The sequence below is a fragment of the Syngnathus typhle genome, linkage group LG10 (assembly GCF_033458585.1).
Source record: "Syngnathus typhle isolate RoL2023-S1 ecotype Sweden linkage group LG10, RoL_Styp_1.0, whole genome shotgun sequence".
Lineage (NCBI taxonomy): Eukaryota > Metazoa > Chordata > Actinopteri > Syngnathiformes > Syngnathidae > Syngnathus > Syngnathus typhle.
In genome coordinates this window covers 12,713,631-12,733,031 of record NC_083747.1, presented here as the reverse complement: position 1 = coordinate 12,733,031, position 19,401 = coordinate 12,713,631, and the positions used below count along the sequence as shown (strand labels likewise).

General features: G+C 44.8%; 2 protein-coding genes across 5 annotated transcripts; one reads left to right on the top strand and one right to left on the bottom strand.

The window, feature by feature from the left end:
• Positions 1 to 1,353: 1,353 nt before the first annotated feature.
• On the bottom strand, positions 1,354 to 9,185 carry cblc (Cbl proto-oncogene C, E3 ubiquitin protein ligase). Of its 4 annotated transcripts, XM_061288180.1 has the most exons (11): positions 9,043 to 9,185; positions 6,474 to 6,598; positions 4,130 to 5,488; positions 3,919 to 4,065; positions 3,408 to 3,564; positions 3,112 to 3,233; positions 2,905 to 3,042; positions 2,749 to 2,836; positions 2,348 to 2,479; positions 1,988 to 2,161; positions 1,354 to 1,536 (listed from the first exon to the last, which is right to left on the bottom strand). In XM_061288180.1, exons 3-11 carry the CDS (start codon positions 4,501 to 4,503, stop codon positions 1,507 to 1,509), a joined length of 1,362 nt encoding a protein of 453 aa, XP_061144164.1. In that variant the 5' UTR covers positions 4,504 to 5,488; positions 6,474 to 6,598; positions 9,043 to 9,185; the 3' UTR covers positions 1,354 to 1,506. The 4 variants fall into 4 exon arrangements, with proteins under 4 accessions (XP_061144164.1, XP_061144165.1, XP_061144167.1 ...); XM_061288181.1 differs by lacking the exons at positions 6,474 to 6,598; positions 9,043 to 9,185 and adding an exon at positions 5,651 to 6,438; XM_061288183.1 differs by lacking the exons at positions 6,474 to 6,598; positions 9,043 to 9,185 and having other exon boundaries at positions 1,988 to 2,158; positions 4,130 to 6,440.
• bcl3 (BCL3 transcription coactivator) lies at positions 8,711 to 19,260 on the top strand. Its single transcript, XM_061288177.1, has 9 exons — positions 8,711 to 9,440; positions 10,216 to 10,327; positions 11,709 to 11,817; positions 14,464 to 14,665; positions 14,786 to 14,874; positions 14,958 to 15,035; positions 15,359 to 15,526; positions 17,898 to 18,006; positions 18,081 to 19,260. Exons 1-9 carry the CDS (start codon positions 8,999 to 9,001, stop codon positions 18,245 to 18,247), a joined length of 1,476 nt encoding a protein of 491 aa, XP_061144161.1. The 5' UTR covers positions 8,711 to 8,998; the 3' UTR covers positions 18,248 to 19,260.
• The last annotated feature ends 141 nt before the right edge of the window (positions 19,261 to 19,401 follow it).

Sequence of the window (19,401 nt, the reverse complement as noted above, 5' to 3'; positions counted from 1 at the left end):
CCATTCACCACCGTCACAAGGACATCAAAAAGCCGATTAGCTGGGATTTTGACGCTACTAGTGTTTCTCGGTGTCACTAGCTAGACTTGTGTCAGCACTAGTTGGACACATGTTGCACTTGCCATGGTGACATCCTCCACCGCCACGGTGGCACCGTGTGCGTGCGTGTGTGTGTGTGTGACATATGTATATGTAGCTAAAGTACACAAACACATGTTTTTAGAACTCTTATTATTATTATAACAACTTTTTTATAACAAGGTACAAGTTTACATACTGTAAATATGTTTTTAGAACTCTTAATTGTCAGGGAGTGAGATAGGGCGACCAAATGCAGCACGATCCTTTATTGAAAAGGGGAAAAGCGAAGTGGGACGCTGGACTCGCGATCTGGCTGGCGTAACTGCGCTGAAGAGCGCAGCGCGTAGTCGTGGTGGGGCGAGCAAGTAGTCGGGGCAGGCGGCGATCGGAGCGTGGTCAAGGACGGGCCAGTAGCAGTGCCGGCTCTACGCATGGGCAAGCCCTAACCCTAACCCTTAACCCCGAGAGAATGCCACCTTATTGTGGTCAGGGGGTTTGCGTGCCTCAGTGATCCTAAGAGCAATACCAGCAGAAGCTTTAATCTTCAGGTGGGACACCCAAACTGGAAAGGTCTTAGTGTAGAGGCCTGACAGAGTGCAATCCACTTCTCCAGGTTGAGATCTGGACACACAGCTAACAATAATGTGTAAAAAAAAAAAGAACATGCCCCCTCACATTTCTGACTGCCCCCTCTTATGTGCATTCCTAGAACCGGCCCTGGCCAGTAGTCGGGGCAGGCGGCGATCGGAGCGTGGTCAGGGACGAGACAGTAGTCGGGGCAGGCGGCGATCGAGGCGTGGTTGGTCAGTTTACCGAAACGATTGGCAACAGAGAAAAGGCACAGGCTGATAGGCTTAACGCACAGGGAGCAACGGGTAGCATACGGGAGTGACTGGATGACAGGGTTTAAATAGAGAGCCTGAACGCCAGAACGTGACATTAATATCATAAAAAAAAATTATAACAAGGTACAATACTGTAAATATGTTTTTAGAACTCTTATTATAACAACTTTTGTTGTAAAGAAGGTACAAGTGTACGGACTGCAATTGTGTGGACACTCGCTGCCTTTTGCTGGCGTGTGGGCGACTTTTGTGCCATAATTCCTCAATTTATAAGGTTTATTTTGAATTTGTGATTTTTTTGAGGGGAAAAACTGTAATGTATTGAAGCCGCGATAATCAAAGCGCGATGTAGTGAGGGATTACTGTATTACATGTCATTACGGCAAAATGCCAACCTTTCTTGAACAAAAGAAAAAAAAAACTCGAATTGAGTTCAAATGATTTATTTCTTATAAAATATATTCTTGTTGCCTACTGCTCTGACATCACACACAGGCAATTTCAAAGGACTTGTGTTTGTAAATCCTCATTTCCCATCTTGTGGCCAAATGGGAATGGTGTCCAATCTCACCAGCGTCATTCATTGCTGAGCGGTCTTTCTCTCTGGAGCCTGATGCACATGAAGCACAGGAGATATCATCAGTTGAACAAATTTACTGTACCTTCTGTAGTATTTGTGTGTTGGATGTGTGCCTCGAAGGGGTGTGGCCTCGTGAGGGACTTCAGGGGCTGGAGTGGGGTTGGCTAGTTGTAGTTTGGTGTATGTAGTATATATAAAATAAAACTAATACTACAATTATGTTTAAAAAAAAACTACAATTAAGCATTTAAAAAATAAAATGACTGAAATCTAAGAATGTCCTGTGGAATTGTATTTTTAATGAACTTTTAATGAACTATATGTAACTGTGACAAAACTACATTTCTGGAATGAGAAAAAGAGTAACCTGGGTAATGTGAAGTTTTGGAGCATGTTGAAATTGGAAGAGTGTATTATGTGGGAGTAGAAATACGTCCAAAAAGTGTGGAGAAAATGGTGTAAGAATAACATAAGCTCATGCCTTCTTCCTCAGCGAGGCCATTTGCTTCACCACCAGCTCAATGTCCTCGTGGTCGTCGTCTGTGTCACTCTCCTTCTCCTGCTTGTGTTTGGGCTGGTAGGGCTCAACCTCGACGGGCTCTGTGTCTTCGACGTCACAGCGGCAGTACGGACACGTGTGGCCCGCCGATTTCTGCTGGATGTTGAAATTGAAAGTAAGTCGCTTGGGTGTGCCTAATGAAGTGTCTTGTTGGTGTCCAATGAACCTCTTGTATGAGTGACTGTAAAACTGCATTTCAAAAAAATGATAGCTTGAATGTTGCGGACATGAAGGATGAAGGAAAATTTAGCAGGGGACCCAACGTGTCTTGCGCTGTCCTACCAGCCAGCTGTCGAGGCAGCGTCTGCACACCAGGTGTCCGCACGGCTCGATACGAGTGTCCTTCTCCTCCTGTGTGCAGATCTTACACAGCCGGAAGGAGCTGCCCACTTTGCCGTAAAGCTCGTACTGCTCCTGCCACACCACGAAGGACAGTCAGTCGCAAATTAGTGCCTCATTTATAACGTCAAACCATATTCAGTCATTTTATTGTCTTCTTGCTGACTTTGCAAGGTTGCTCCTTTCAGAAGTAATGAACAGTCTCCAGTTTTTGCGGTTGTTCTTCAATTTATCTGATTTTCAAACCCAAATGTCGCAGGAGTAAAATAAAAAGTATCCAAGGATGAAAGCATTTTCCCTCCACTGGAAATATTGTTCCAATTTCTATCTGAAGTGCAACATACCTGTGTGACCTTGACTTTTGCTTTGTGATCCGGTCGGTGCAGGGCGCTGAGGTCTGGGTTGGCGTCTTGCCCGTCGGGATACAAATAGCTGCCAATTAATGAAGAAACTTAGAAGAACATACGGAACGCACAAGACGTGTGTGTTTGTGCGCTCACCGGCCCTGGCTATGGCCCTGAAGGAGCGCCAGGTAAAGCGGCGTATTCTCAAGGATGGTCTGCACGATGTCGCCTTCACTAGTCACGTGACCAATAGCCCACTGGCCCATCCTGGTGCAGCTCAGGCGGAAGATGTAGCTGAGAGAGAGGGCGGATTTAAAAACCAATATGACGTCACGAGTTCTCGTGGGAGTCGCGCCGTTGCACCTTCCCGGCTTGCGGGGGTGGCGTCCCAGTCGTGACAAGGCCTGGTCGTACGTGAGGAAAGCCATGTAGCCCGGGTGGGTGACGGCCAGCTGGGTCCAGTTTCTCAAGAGGGACCCCCATGGCTAAAGGAAGGAGGGGAGGTTCAGTTGGGAACGGAAAATCGCGATCCGCCTCCAATAAGATTTATGCATATGAACGATCGGTGATCGTTGTGATCAAAGTCAGCAAAGGCCAGGTGATTGGATGTGTGTGAAAGAAAAAGCTAGCTTTATTTCTGTAGTGCATTGCAAAATCACCTGGAAGAGCCTGGTGAAGATGTCAAATTCGAAGACTGAGACGTGATCGTTGCAGGTGAGATCAAGGGTGGCCTTGAGAGCCACGGACTCCAGCCCCTCCTGGAACGGGTGCACGCACCGCAGCTTCTCCGCAAAGATGCTCCATCTTACCAGGCATCTATGCATGAGAGGTCAGCGGAGGTAAACGAGGGAGGCTACGGCCTCACGATGGAACCTATTCTCATTACCAACCAATCTATAGTAAATAATGGGAGGCAAACTCATATCTTACATTCAATGACCGTTGACAAAGCAAAACCTCAGAAATTGACCCTTACCTGCAAAAAAGCACTTTTTTTTTTCTCTATGAAGCACTTCCTCCTCACTCCAACATAGTTGCTAAGCACGAAGATGCCACCAAATGGTGGCAAATCAATATTTGGTGAAAACAATGCAAAATCATTTTCATTGAATGACAGACGATAGGGTCCCCCAAAAAGCAAATCCAAAAGCTGCAAAGTAAAAGTCTCACTTATTGCCAAAAGTCATCTTCCAAAAGTCCCGCGCCTCCGTTTTGGTCAGGTTGTAGGTGTTGCCATGGTAACGGTCCCCCGGGAAGATGGCCTTGAGCTCCCACAGCATGTGACTGAAGAGCAGGGACAGCTTGGTCAGGTCTTTCCTGGCACAAAACACAACACAAACGTTGGCATATTGCTCGCAAAGTTGATTTCAAAGTATCGTACCTGTAGCTGGACGTCTCGTCAAACATCTTCTCCTTGGCTTCTTTAAACAGCAGCAAGGCTCTGTCCGTCTGAGCCAGCAGGGTCCTGGCATGGAGGCCGAGGAACACCGCCTCGTCCTCCCCGGGAGCTGGGCCCGTGAACGCCCCGAGACCTCGGTAGGGCTCCCAGACCCGTCTCAGCGCAGAGGCCGTCTCGGGGAGCAGCTCCAGCAGGTAAGGCGAGCTGCTCTTCAGGCCTAGCCGGGGGTCTGCGCATGCCTCGTGCAGCTTTTCCAACCGTCGGAGAGTTTTGTTGACCAGACGGTGCTGTCGGTTGCTGGGACGTTGAGACACCACGTCTTCTGAGATGCCCGCCGCCATCAGGACACGTTGCATGCTTGAATCTTGTCTTTGATAAGCACTTTCAAGTCACCTTTTTCCTTTCTCTCCAGAATTAAACATTTATGGGACAAGTGACTGAAGCTGTTAAAAATGGAACCCAGAATGCCTCTCAACTGATAACTATCGAGAAATATTTGATTAGTGCAAAGCATTTACCAATGAATTTAAATCTTACAGCGATTCTGATGCTTTTTTATGCTGTACGACTCCTGAAAATTGAGCAACATTAGATTTTCATTTCAAATGATTTGTAAGAATCTAGAGTTAATAAAAATTAAAATATATGTATTTCTTAACCGCTGAAATGTTGGTGTGCACCATAATAAATAGTAATAGCATGATAATTTAAAAACAAAAAAGAGCATATAAACAAAAAACCATCATCCCACAAAATCTTGGAGATCCCTCTCAGAGCCCTTTTTAGCAAACCCCGAATCTGTAAGTTGCTTTAAGACCGTCGTTAAAAGAAAAAAAAAGAAAAAGTTGCATTTAGAGTTCATTGGAGGATGTTCCTTCAAATGTATTTCATCGAGCGCTTATCCTCAGGCCGGAGTCAAAAAATGTCGTCTTACTCACAAAAACAAGCCTCAGCTGTCCCCTCGGTAGCATTTCAGCGAGGCAGGGCCGAGACATTAAACGTCAGAAAAGCAGTCGGCGCTGCTGACCCAAATGCAGCCGCTGTTTTTTCTGTTTTGTGCACTGCAACTGCTGACTTCCTGTTTGAAGCCAGACCAACTGGTTTGCTTTGTTTTGCGGCCAACAGAAAGACGGCGAGAGAGTGAGAGAGCAAGCTTGGCCTCAAAACGCGTCGATTCACACAAAATGAAAGCAGTCACTGCGTGTTGTCCTACAGGTACCGACATCTGCTTACTCGCAAGCAAAATACCAAAACCCACAAAGAGTTTGGTCTTCCATTAGGCTTCAGACCCCATCCTGGAGTATGATGACCGAGGTTCTCTTCTTGTTCAGAAACAGCAGTCTGGAAAAGATAAATAACAAACAGACTGTACCAGCTTGATGACTTGGCTTCACATGTCCGTCCCGTCTCAGAGCTCGGAGAACATCTTGGACACTCTCTTGAGCTCGGAGAACATCTTGGACAATCGACCGTCGTTGAGAAATCCTCAAAATCTTGGCTCACCAAAGTTGACAATTGGGGTCGACCTGGTAGATTTTCAAGTTTAGGAGCTCTACCAGCAATCCATCCTGCGCATTATCTTCCCGACCCCAAGGGGGCGTTGTTAGATTAAAAGAAGGTAGGGTAATTCTGTCCCTGATGCCATCACGGTCAGGAGATCATGGTCGGAACATCCCCAATCAAACTTCACCTTACCGGCCGGCTCTACCGATCTAGATTTGCTGCACTTTCAAGCCCCATCCGACCCACATGATGCTTTTATTTGTTTGACAGAGCCACACAAACCCATTTATCAGAAGGGAGAGAAAAAAGGGGTTAGTCAAAGTAGCACCGAGATCGTAGCCATTGAAGCATTTCTAAAGTTATAAACGAATGTACTAATCATCCATTTGTGTCTTACTCTGCAGAAAATGGTGGCAATGCGCACGTGTGTGCCACCCGTCTGGATTTTTTAGGGACTTTAGACAACAAATGTTTGGCCAACTCTACACTTGAGTGGATCAGGAAAGTACCAAATTGGCCCTGCGTGGGTAAGTCCAAGAATCAGGAGATGTTGGTGTATGTGACATGTTGAGGTGTGGACTAGAGGTGCTCGTGGGTGTGGAGCTTTGCGTGCGCGTATGTGTGACTGGTTGCAGAATCTGTTTTTATTCTCCCATTTCCTCGTTATGCTTGGAGGCCTGCGGGCACATGAGCTCTGCCGTGGGGGTTTGACCCGGAAATGTTTCTGCATATTAAAAATTCAAAAATGGTTAACCATTTCATAAATTCACATGTCCTGAATGTTGTTAGTCACCTAAATGTTGAACAGAGGGTGTGTTTTTACCAAAGTCAAATTCCTTGTTTGGCACGCTCAAACATGGCGAATAAAAACTCTTGAATCTTGAATCTTGAAATACAGTGGAACCCCGGAAGTCAACCACCTCAGAACTCAACATATTCGGGAAACCTCTGTAAAAAGAAAGAAGAAGAACTGAAAAACAAGTAAGAAAGAGGCATTCAGATTACTTGGCATCGCAATTCAAAGTGCAGGGATTGACCATAAATTCATTTTTGAGGAATAGAGAGGCCATAAAAAGTGCTAGTGTTGCTAAGGGATTTACGAGGGGATATCCAGGTCCCAGTGGATAAAACAAAGAAAGTAAAACACTGACAAAATGCAGCCACTGGATTTTTCATATGGAAGGTGATTCCAATTCCAAACAATGAACCCCCCTTCCCCACCCCACCCCTCCACCTCTTCGTTTACAGATTCAGCGCCAAATCAATGTCAAGTTATGTGGATCTTAAATGTACTACATATTCAACTCTGTGCATTGTTACTCCGCAATTGTGAGATAAAAAAAAGTAACGTTAGGGCAAAAACTTGCTGCCTGAGAAAAGATTATTTTCAATTATTTCTAATAGGGAAAATTATTTCGGAACTCAACGGTTTTGCTTCTCAGCGCTCCTTCAAGTTCCACTGCATAGTGCAATTACATAAACATAATTATGGACTATTATAGAGTTGAAAATTATAATACAGTGGTGCACTGGGCATACGTGTTTATCATTGAAAAATGATGGCTTTGTTCCAAAAGTATACTGTCGCATTTTGTTTGGCGTTTGAGTGTTTACTATTTGTAGCAGTGGGGGGCCATCAGGGCCTGCAAGGCCTTTTCTGCTGGCCTAAACATATCTGAATCACAGACTGATGTTAATTATATTTTGTCCATGACTACGTATTAAATAATTCCAAATGGTCTGTCCGCTTCCTGGTTGTGCTGCCTCCAGACATGTATTTTCATATTTAAGGATTTAACCAATCATATTTCAGCCACTATTTGTTGCTAGGGTCAAAGAAATCTGCCTGGAGGCCTTCACAATCAGTTCTGCAGGCCCTGTAGCATAAAATAAATGTCGATCAAACTGTTGCTTCAACCAATCAGATTTTGAGTTGGCGACACCAAGGCCCTCTAGCAGGCGTACGGAATTGTCAGCGTATTCACACACTTTGATTGAATAGTCAGAGAGTGTACTAGCCAGAGCTAGCAAACTACATCTGTAGCGAGCTGCACAAGCAAAGATATTATTGTGTTGATTTAATGGCTGTTTTCTCAACCCACAATGGCTGAAGGAGGAGAAGAAATTGATTTGATTGCAGATTTACTGTCAAAGCCATTTTCAAGATGGACCTTTCAAGAAAAGCTAGACATTGTTAAGCAAGGTCGGGCAACTCCGCAGCTAGCAAACCTGTCACAACCGGGAAAAGGATTTGTCCGCCACTTTCAGTCCACTAACTACGAGCGGTACTCCTGGCTCACAGGCTCCGAGGAACGCTAGAAATTGCATTAGCATTAGCTTCGATGGCGATAGAAAAGGAGTTCTTGATGGAACTGAAACGCACGGATAATCTGAACAACAGAGTATGTGAAATCTTATTAAGGAAAGAAAGGAGGATGGATTTTGTGTACAAATAATCAGGATTTTTGGTGAGTAAAATGTTGCTATATTCCTAAATAATATTGCAATTTCATCAGGTTATTTTTTATGCTTTTCTTAAGTGTGTCGCAGCTGTACCTGCAGTAGAAGTTTTATAGCCATAAAATAGTTATTGAGGGTTGGATTGATTCAGACGGAGCAGTACTGAAGGCCTAGGTGTGAAATGCACAGCCCGCCACTGTTTGTATAGAGTATGATTATCATTTAGATAAACTAATGATTGCACCTCAAAAAACCTAAAGATGATCTGCAAACATGATTAAATAAAAACGTGAACTGAACTAGCGATGCAGCGATTCTTAGCACCAGAGGGAACCTATGTATTGTGAGTGATGGCACAGATTCCCTCCGAGAGATATAATTAAAAGTTAAAGTCCCAATGATTGTCACACACACATCTGGGTGAGGTGAAATTTGTCCTCTGCATTTAACCCATCCCCGTGTGATTTTGATCCATCCCCTGGATAATATAGATACATAACATTTCAAACTTTGATGCAAAAATGGCACCACGAAAGTTGGCGCCGCACATTTTCTGCACTCCTCCAAACGCACATGCAGGCAAACGCGCGCGCGCACAAACACATCGACGTTGTATTCGCTCACTTTCATTTTAAAAAGAAAGTAATGGTGGAGCACTTACGCAGCTGCACTTCCATGCATAACTTGCATTCAGCACTAAGCTGAAGGTTGCTTGATTTGGAAATTATTTGTAGTTGTTATCATTAAACAAACAAAACCTACCAATGACGCCAACGGAATGATCGCTTTTGGGGGCTATCTGTCCGGTTTTTACTGCCAACAGACTTTCAGCGAAGCACCGAGACGCACCTGAGACTCTCAAAAGACTTTCAACCTCGCCCCCGGTTGATGCCAAACGTCATGACCATGAACGATGACGGCCGTTCGCTTACCGCCGCCGCGCCGCTGGACCTGAGTACCAGTCAGCGGGGGAGCACCTCGTCCGCAGCGGCGCCAGACCGCCCATGTTGCCGCAAGGAGACCGTCGGCTCACCTGCGCCTCCGCCTACGCCGGGTTTCCCTCGCAAGAGACCGGCTGACGGGGCTTCCCTCCGGCTTCCTTTTCGGAAGCGACCTATCGCCGTGGAGCCGGAGGAGCGAGCGTCTGGAGACGTGGGACGAGTGGAGCGCTTTTCCCCGGCGACGGGGGAGGCTGTCGCGCCGCAGCGACGCGAGAGAAGCGCCGCTGAGGGTCGGCTGCCTGTTGCTGGGGCAACCCACATGCACGCGAAGGAGGCTGAGCGGAGTTTGGAAGCTTTTCCCGTCCACGTCGTGTCCTCCTTCACTTATGGTGAGTACGGATGATCTCTAATTACATTGCTGTTACTTCTCTGGTTCTTCTATATCAAACAAATTTGTTTTAGGTTCATTTACCTGACATGTTTCGGCGGAATCTTCCGCCTTCATCATTGCTGTTAAATGCGATCAGTTGTGGCACTAATCGAAATAGTCCGTACCCCGGTATTTGCGGGGAATAGGGACCGGGCCGACCCGTGAAATACAAAATCACAATTAACGACGAATGAAATGCATTATTAACAAAAAAAATCAACACCGAAAAAAATACAATTCAAATCAACATTGAAAAAAATAGATATATTTTCATTTTAATTTGTATGTCTTAATGCAATTATTCAGAAATTATGATAAATAGATATACAAAATATATATTTATCATTTTCTTTTTTTACTATAATTTTGTGCAATATATGCAGTGAACTGGCCAACAGTCCAGTGTGTACTCCATCTCTCTCCCAAACAAGAGAGCTCAGCGGGGAACACATTTGTGAATGATTGGAAGGATGATTTAATATTTAAATTCTGAAATCTATTTTTTAGGGTTATGTGTCACTTAAACATGTATTCGCTCAGAAACAACGCTGGTGTGGTCCAAATTCCCACTATGTCACTGAAACGCACATCCTCCTGCGGTTTATATGTTGAGTGACAGGTGGCCTCAGGCAGGCGACGAGTCATTGAGAAAACGTCCAGAACGTGATTCCCCTTTTGACTCAAGTAGCTCACTGGCTCAAATACCGCACTGACTGCGCTGCTTTATTTGTCAGGTCACTGTCAGGCATACCCCTACCCGGAGGCGGAGCATCTCAGCTTCCAGCACTCGCGGGACCCGCTGAGGAGCATGGCGCTGGCCACTCGGCAAGATGAAGACGGAGACACGTATGAGCCTTTACTCTCATGTTGTCAATCACTCGAAGGCGAGGCAAGGCAGCTTGATATGTGTAGCATGCACTGGGCAACTCACACAAGCGAGCAAATACACAAGACTTCAAAGCACTTTGGACTAGCAAAAATTTTGTTGAACAAATACCTTGCGACTTTTGACTAAGTTGCAAGGCCACTTTTCTAGGAGCCATTTGCAAGATGTTTGTGTGCGACGCGATGGCCACCGCGCGTCGCCACTTACGTCAATGCGGGTCCTCGGAGGTCGGGAAAAGCAAGAGTGTGAGGTATCAAGCACTCGGTGTGGTTTTTCTCAGCTATGTTGGCCTCGACGATAGGGCCTTTCTGAATGAATAGGACTGAAAAACCAAACATCCGCTCCTCACACGCTCTCTCTCTGTCTTATCGGCTTTATCTTCCTCTTTGTGTGCGCGCTCTCTGACGTGTGCGCGTGCGTGCTCTTCTTGCATCCAGGTCAGAGGATGCCTGGCTTCAGAACAGATGATTTTTTCATGGATGTCTTTAGAGTTTCTTGTCTGTTGCAACTTTTAGGGTTATGTGCATTTGGTCGTGTAGTCTGCCCACTTCCAAGAACTTGGCGCAGTTTCACCTCATGAGAAAAAAGGCAATGAAGAGAATACAGTCAATGTGATTTGGGGGTGACATACTCTCCAGAGAAACTGGAGACAAAAATAGACACAGCATTAGGTACCACTGTTGTGTGAGGGACGGAACCATCAGGTTCCAAAAGAGCAATGCACTTGTCTCCTTTTAAGGCAAGCGATGGAGCCATTTGCTGACACACCAGTCAGTCAGCTGTGCGAGATGATGTCACTTACAGGAATGAGTAGCAGCTGCACACTTTGGCATACATGTGTGTTTTTCACTTCACATGCCTCGGCCACGTTTCCTATCCGTTACCACATTAGCTTGTATCAAAAGCGCTCGCGTCACCGATGCCCCGGCACGTCCTGTGCAAAGCGCGCTTGGAACGTCTTCTTGAGAAACGGCGACGGTTTCCTGTTGCACAATCGCTGCAGTCTGGCGAGAAAAGCCCCATCTCGTGCTAGCATGGATGGATTGCACGCAGAATGCGGCCATTGTCAGCGGCGGCAGGAAGTGATGTCAAAAGCACTTGTGCGACCTTTACTGGAAGCACAAAAAAAAACACAATAACGGCAATGCGGTTCTCAACAGATGTGCTCCCTTTGCGATTTGTGGCCTTCCCCCCGAAAATCAAATCATAAACGTGCTCGGCAAATGACTGCATCAGAAAAGCCTTAAAATAATTTCAAAACTCCTGACATCAAACAAGCTTTGAAACATGTTTTTGGAGGCACAGCCGTAAAGACACATTTAATCGTGGTTTTGATTGCAGAGCCCTGCACATCGCAGTGGTGCAAGGCAAGCTGGACCTCGTGCGCCAACTCGTCCGGCTGCTGCAGTGTGCCGGCAGGAGCCTGGACATCTACAACAACTTGCGACAGGTAAAAGTAACGCATCGCTTTCGTCATATCGCACGCTTTGACAACATGAATGTGGTTTCAACAACATCCATCAGGGCGACACAAACACTTTTTTTTCTCACGCCCTCGCTTAATCTGTCTGCACGCAACGTCCTCGCTTACATTCTTGCTAGGTTCCTTCCATTTTTGCCCGTGTTGTTTTTTACAATACAACACAAAGAGGGAGACATCTGCAATACTGCTGACCAATCGTGAGTTTCTGTGCTTGAGTGCCAGAGCATTTTGACAAGTATGTGACTCTCGGTGCCTTTTATAGTACAAGTACGTGGAATCACGAGAATATGAAGGGGGTTTGATACTCGTGACAGAATGTGTGACTAAATCCCTCAGGGGGCCACGCCAACTTTGCGCTGATCATCAGAACTCTCGGGGATCAACTATCTGTGTGCCCTAAAAGAGGCGGCGTTTAGTTGAGTGTGGTTGACATCGGCGAATCTGCCTATGTGGGCTTGCAGCATTTTACTCTTATGGCAAAAAAAGTGCATGGTGACTGAGGCGCTACTTTACCACAAATGAAGGCATGGCAAGTGTATTAGTTGCAAACCCTGCCAAAGAAAAAAAAGCGGATACATAGATTAATATCATGAGGAAAAAATCAGCAATGTGGTGTGATAGTTGCGAAGCAAATAAGTACTAGCAGCACATTGAAAGTTGATTCTTTATTTGGGTGCACGTACACGCCGCGCATCTGTGTGTTTGTGTACTTTGATATCCTCCTTCCGAGAAGTCACGTGACCAACCCCCCTCGCCCAACCCCTCTTCGTCTTGCTGGAGGCTGTTGTGACATACCTGAGGTTCGCTGGGTGGATGGCGGGGACTTTCCCTTCTTGTACGTCGCCCTCTCTCTCTTTCTCTCTTTCTCTCATCCTCTCTCTCTCCCCGTCTCCCTCACTCTCTATTTGTCTCTACCTGTCACTATCTATCATTTCCTATTTATCCCTTTCTCGCTTTCTGTCTGTCTGTCTGTCTCTCGTGCTGTCACGCACTCTCAGTGTACCTCTCTCGCACTTAAGTCACTGCGACACCATCAGTAGTTTATTTGTGTGCAAGCAGGAAAGCATAAGATACTTGCAGTTGTCTGTCTGGCGTGGCATGAAAGCATTTCATGGTCCACTCATCTCTGAGCAATGCCAGAGCACGAAGGGAGAGAGAAGGGGTTTTCCCTCGCTATCCTGCCTTCCTCCTCTTCCTTGTCGTGCACGATGCACACACTTCCTCTTATCGATGCTCTCTTTTTGTTTTAATCCCCCTCGAGATGTTTTACAGGAAGCTCTGGTTTAAAGGGCTAAATATGGAGTTGGAATATGTTGGTTCCTCTTCAATAAGAACAGCTTTATACTGTAAATATATGACTGTGCGTGTGAATCACAAGATTGAGGCAAACGGATGGACAATGGCGTAACTGGATGAAGTCCATGCTTAATGGTTTTACTCAGCAGTGAAAATACGAGTCAGTCATGCTTAACCCAAAATAATGCCAGCACATTTACCTAGTAGATACCATGTCTGCAGTGCAGATCTGTGGTTTGGGGTTTGAATCTGGGCATTTGCGGAGGCTATAATTGAGAATTACATATCATACACACACCTGAAACTAGCTAAAAAAAAAAAATGCAAATACAAATTCAGATAGATTGCACACTGTTGATAAGCGTTGTCTAGCTTCAGAAACACTTTCAACGCGTAATATCGAATTTTGCCATAACAATATTAGGTTGAATCAGTCAAACATTTAAGTGAGGTCAACTAACACTATTTTTCAAAATAAAAACAAGTAGCCATTTAAGTGAAGGAAACCAAATGTAGTCTATCAAGATTTCAGTATATCACCAAAGAGCAATATGGCCTCACTACTGTGGTTTAAAAGTGCGCATGCACACACCTCCAAGCCAGTCAAAGAGCAAGTGAAACTTGATTTTTTTTTTTCTAGCTGCTAATTATTGTGGAGCCTGTCCAAATATGAGTGGAAAGTCCACTTCCCCGTACACTGATGTGAAGTTACGCTCAGCTTTATTTAAACACCAGTGTCCTTGCTGGCCAGTGTCGACATGTACGATGACATACGCTGACCTCACGCTCGCTCGGGAATGTCCTGCATTGCTCAACAGCTTCCCAGTAGATTCATTCAATTTGTCAATGTCTGTGATTCGTAACCAGAGATAACGGCCCTTTTTTCATCAGATCATGCCATAACAATTTAAAGTTAATTCACGAGATGGGCAAAAGTGTTTTTTGTCATAAAATATATGTTTCGGCTCAATACAGGTTTGGAAACATTGCTCTATGCTGACTGGTTTTAATCTCGCTGATCAGCTCCATTCATTTTTTACGGCCAACAAGCCGTTGTATGAATGTGTAGAAATGAAGAGTCAAAGTTTAGGATTGTTTGTTTGTTTGTTTGTTTGTTTGTTTGTTTGTTTGTTTGTTTGTTTGTTTGTTTGTTTGTTTGTTTGTTTGTTTGTTTGTTTGTTTGTTTGTTTGTTTGTTTGTTTGTTTGTCAGGCGTAGCCATCAAGCGTTAGCTCCATGGTTTCAAGAATGGACATGTTCAAATGCCAGGCAACATTTCATTCATTTATGAATGAATCATTTCCTTTGCACCATGCAGACTCCACTCCACCTGGCCGTGATCACCCGGCAGTCAGATGTGGTGGAGGCGCTGCTGAGGGCCGGGTCGGACCCCTCCTCATTGGACCGCAATGGCCAGACGGTGCTCCACCTCTGCTGCGAATACCACCATCCGCTGTGTCTGTCCATGGTGCTTTCGCTCCCCTCGTCTGTCGCCTGCCTGGAGATGAAAAACTTTCAAGGTAAGTGGAGAAGTAGGCAAACGTCGTGCAGCGCGTGGCTGTCCACAAATAGCGCCACTTCACTGTCCTTCTCTCGCGGGCCGTTTCTTTCCACTGTGGCCCTTTAAACTTGCACACCAGGTCTGAGCCCGCTCCACGTGGCCGTACTCCACGGACACAGAGATTTGGCTGCCATGCTGCTGGTGGCGGGAGCTGATGTCAACACTGTGGTTAGTGGATGCCGTCGTTGCTCGCGCGATTTCCATTGCCTGCCTGCGTCAGATGGATGACTTTGCCGCACCCACTTCATCAGGACATCAAGAGTGGCCAGAGTCCCCTCATTCTTGCCGTGGAGAGCAACAATGCAGAAATGGTCCGCTTCCTCATTGAGGTAAAGAGATTGTGTAGGAAGGCTTGTGACCTGCATGAAACACTTATTCCAAAATGACCACATTGAGGGGTTAAATGGGATCATAGGTCGTCACTACATCTTTCCAAAGTTTTTTTCATTTTAACACTTGATAAGTAGGATTTTTCGAAATATGCAAATATTGAATGCAGGTAAGTTCCCCAAAACATATTTTTCCAAACGACTATTGTGGCACAATCACAACAGCGGAGGAAACAACACAAACTCTCATTTCTATTTTGCGAGGCCGGCCCACTCCAAATGTGTACCTGGGTCCGCCACGTTTTCTCCTTGTCTTGGCGCAGAGCGGCTGCGATGTGAACAGGCCGTCGTACAGCAGCAACACGGCACTGCACAGCGCCTGCGCGCGGGGCCAGGCGGACGTGGTGCGGGTGCTCCTCAAGAGCGGCGCCGACAGCAGTCTCAAAAACTACCACAACGACACGCCCGTCATGCTGGCCAAGAACAAAAAGGTCAGCACTAACAGCCAAGTGAGGCACTCAGGTGAAAACATGGATGCCTTGAGATACAAGTTTCAATTCCGTGACCTGACCACACTCCTAAAGTCAGAACATTAGTATTTTGAATCATATTTTTCCATTGAGATGAATGGGAATGCCAAAATCTAGCAACAAACATGAGGGGGGGAAAAGCACTTCAGAAGTGTGGGCAAAGGAATCATTGCCAAATCTGTCGGAGAATTCGTGAAGTAGAATCCAATAAGTTCTGTCCTGCCACCTAGCGGATAAACATGAATAGTGCAGCATGCTCGTTACTTTTTCTACATCAGGTCACCTAGATGTATTTCGTAGAATAAAAGCATTGTGGCATAATTGTTAATAATAAGTGTGTGAGTCCTGGGCGTACCCCATCTCACCCGCCACCCTCAGGTGGATGAGACAAAAGGAATGGATAGATGGGATTAACTTGACTTCCAAGTGCCCCACCTTGCCAACACCTGACTGAGCTCAGAACGTCACTATTTGTGACTTCACAGAAATGTAAGTCACCCATGCCATGGGAACTAATGCACCCCCATACCATCTCAGATGCTGGCTTTTGAACTTTGCATTGATAACAGTCCGGATGGTCCGCTTCCTCTTTGGTCTGGAGGACACATTGTCCAGTGTTTCCAAAAAAAAATTGAAAAGTGGACTCATCAGACCACAAAACACTTTTCCATTGTGCATCAGTCCATTTTACATGAGCTCGGGCCCAGAGAACCAGGGGGCGTTTCTGGATGTTGTTCATAAACGGCTTTTGCTTTGCATGGTAGAGTTTTAACCAGTACTTACTGATGTAGTGACGAACTGTATTTACCGACAGTGGCTCTCTGAGGTTTTCCTGGGCCCATTTGGTAATATCCTTTACACACTAATGTCGGTTTTTAAGGCAGTGCTGTCTGAGGGATTGAAGGTCACGGTCATTCAGTCTTGTTTTCCTGCCGTGGGGCTTACGTACAGTGATTTCACCAGATTCTCTGAACCTTTTGATAATATTATGGATCGTAGATGTTAGAATTAGGGGTGTAACGATTCATCGATACACATCGATTAATCGATATAATGCTCTACGATTTATTGGCATCGATGCTAAACGTAAACATCGATTTATATCGCCGTGTTTGACCTCGGACATTAGACGCGACTTTATTTTGAAATCCAGTTCATTGTTGCTTGCTTCCTCTTTCCGGGAGCAGTGCGCCCGGCGTTGTTGTGTTGTGACCAGAGCAGGCACGTGAAAGGGGAGTCGACAACTAGTACGCGGCTCCTGGGCTGGTGCTATGTCTAGTGTCCAAAAAGACGAAGAAATTTGCTCCCCTTTAGGCTTCAAGTCATTCGTTTGGAAGCACTTTGGATTCCAAAGAAAAGATGGCTCAACGGACAAGACACGTGCAGTTTGTAAATCCTGCCATGCGGTGATCAAATATTCAGGGACCACAAATCTCGATGCACATTTAAAGAAAAAACACGACATCAAAGTTCAGTGTTAAAATAAGCACTTTGTATACTACAATACTCTTGTAATTTCCTAAATAAAGAGTTTGCAGTACCTTGTTGATTTTGGGTATGAATTGTTATAAATCAGGATATTGTTCTATATTTTTTGTTTAAAAAAAAAAACATCTCGATCGTAGAGCACTATATCGCGATATATCGTGAATGAATCGCAGCAGGCTTTAAGATATTGGCAAATATCGTATCATAGTTCTTTGTATCGATATGATATCGTATCGTGACAAAACCCGCGATTTACACCCCGAGTTAGAATCCCTAAATTCCTTGCAATTTTGCTTTGAGAAATGTTGTTCTTAAACTGTTCAACTATTTTCTCATGCAGTCATGGACGAAGTGGTGAACCTCACCCCATCCTTGCTTGTGAATGACTGAACATGTTCGGGCAGGCTCCTTTTATACCTACTCATGGTACCCACCTGTTCCCGCTTAGCCTGATCACATGTGGGTTGTTCCAAATAGATGTTTGATGAGCTTTTCTCAGCTTTGTCAGTATTCTTTGCCACCTTTCCCAACTTCTACTGGACGTGTTGCAGCCATGAAATTCTAAGTCTTAGAATTTATTCTAAATTCTAAAATTTTTTAACTTAGAATCTAAGTTAATTATTATTTGGCAAAAAACAATGAAGTTTATCAGTTTGAACATTAAATATGAAGTCTTTGTAGTGTATTCAATTGAATATGGGTTGCGAAGGATTTTCAAGTCTTTGTATTTTGTTTTTATTTACATTTTACACAATTTCCCAACTTCAACCGAATCCGGTTTGTAAATGCATTGGGAGAAAAAAATCTGATGATGGAGACATTTGTATTTTTTATTTTTTTGCAGATAGCAGACATCTTACGAGGGAGGGGTTCAAAACCCGTACAAGTTCCAGATCAACATTTCGACATGTCAGCCTCACCACACGGCACCAGCTTAATGATCAACAGTAGAGGTCACTTCATTAGGTACACCTGCTGATTCCCCCCAAAATCCAAACTGTGCTTTTTTTCCCCTCTCAAATCTTAGGTTCACCATCTCCAAGCCACAGTCGTGGTTGTTCTCCAACAATGCCTCACTGCGCCACCTCCCACTCACCAAGGACCCCACCAATGTTCGCCTTTCCATTTTACGAGCAGGAGTCCTCATGTATCAAAACTGGCAACTACTGCATCCCTCGGAACATCAAGCAATGAGGAAAACGACAAATCTAGCATTCAGTGGTGTTGCATATTAAAAAGAGTAGCCGGTTTACTCAAAGAATTAATGGGGGAGAAACTAGCAGTGTTCAGAGTTGGGTTGCTAGGCTAACCTATGCTAACGCACAGGTTAAGTCACATTTCCAGTGCCATGTGATTATCTGCAATGGAACTCCGGGTTTAATTTGTTCAATGACTGAGCTGTGATGTACCTCAGCTTTGTTTGTACTCAGGGGTGTGCCAAGGCTGGGGGCGGAGGGGGTTTAGGCACCCATTGCTGGATACTGTATACAGCAGTGATTCTTAACCTTGTTGGAGGTATCGAACCCCACCAGTATAATATGCGCATTCATCGAACCCCTCTTTAGTGAAAAATGTTTGTTTTTTTCAAATTGAAGACCTCAGTGTTTATTACTAGTGCACAAAATGAGCCGTGCATGAACATCACCTTGTTCAAAGAAAAAAAAAACACAATGCATGAAGTCAAAACAAATTACATACCTGCAGATCAGAGTGACTGCTGCTGTTGCCTTTGCGAGACCATTTCAGATATGCGTCATCACGAATTAACACAATAATCCAGGCATGTTCGGACCTCCGCAGTGGAGGCTCTGGCGAACCCCTGAGACCAACTCACGGAACCCCTAGGGTTCGATCGAACCCAGGTTAAGAACCACTGGTATACAGTATGCAGTGACTGTCCAGGACCCCCTGTACTTGTAAAGTGATGGAATTTGCATTACATTGCCTTGTGTGTTTTGTTTACATATGCTACGCAGAAAAAGATAGGAATTTGGATTGGGCTTTCCAGTCAAATTTCAAGATAGACCTAAGTTATAAATAACCTTTACAGGTGAATTTATTCTGAACTTTTAAATGTCCATTTGTTCACTGTTTCAGTACGTTTTGTACAACTTGATGTTTGACAACATGGTGCTAATGGCAAACCTTTCTGTGACCCTTCCAATCTCACTGTATCTCTGTAGCCCAATACAGTATCCCTAACCTTTTGTGAGTAGTATCTTATGTGTTATTCTGCTTTTGTAAAAAAGTATATTTAAAAAAACTTCTCTTGTGTTAATTTTTTTCGGCCATACATTTCATAATATACCTAAGATTTCTTAATATAACTGTAATTGACATTTACTTTT

Excerpts from the sequence above, each read along its gene's own strand:
- cblc (XM_061288180.1), bottom strand. The coding sequence starts at position 4,503 with ATGCAACGTGTCCTGATGGCGGCGGGCATCTCAGAAGACGTGGTGTCT. Across the intron at positions 4,066-4,129 it reads GACGAGACGTCCAGCTACAG|GAAAGACCTGACCAAGCTGT; the intron begins GTACGATACTTT and ends GTTTTGTGCCAG. Across the intron at positions 2,162-2,347 it reads GCTGCCTCGACAGCTGGCTG|CAGAAATCGGCGGGCCACAC; the intron begins GTAGGACAGCGC and ends TTCAACATCCAG.
- bcl3 (XM_061288177.1), top strand. The coding sequence starts at position 8,999 with ATGCCAAACGTCATGACCATGAACGATGACGGCCGTTCGCTTACCGCC. Across the intron at positions 11,818-14,463 it reads TCTACAACAACTTGCGACAG|ACTCCACTCCACCTGGCCGT; the intron begins GTAAAAGTAACG and ends TGCACCATGCAG. Across the intron at positions 15,036-15,358 it reads TGGTCCGCTTCCTCATTGAG|AGCGGCTGCGATGTGAACAG; the intron begins GTAAAGAGATTG and ends GTCTTGGCGCAG.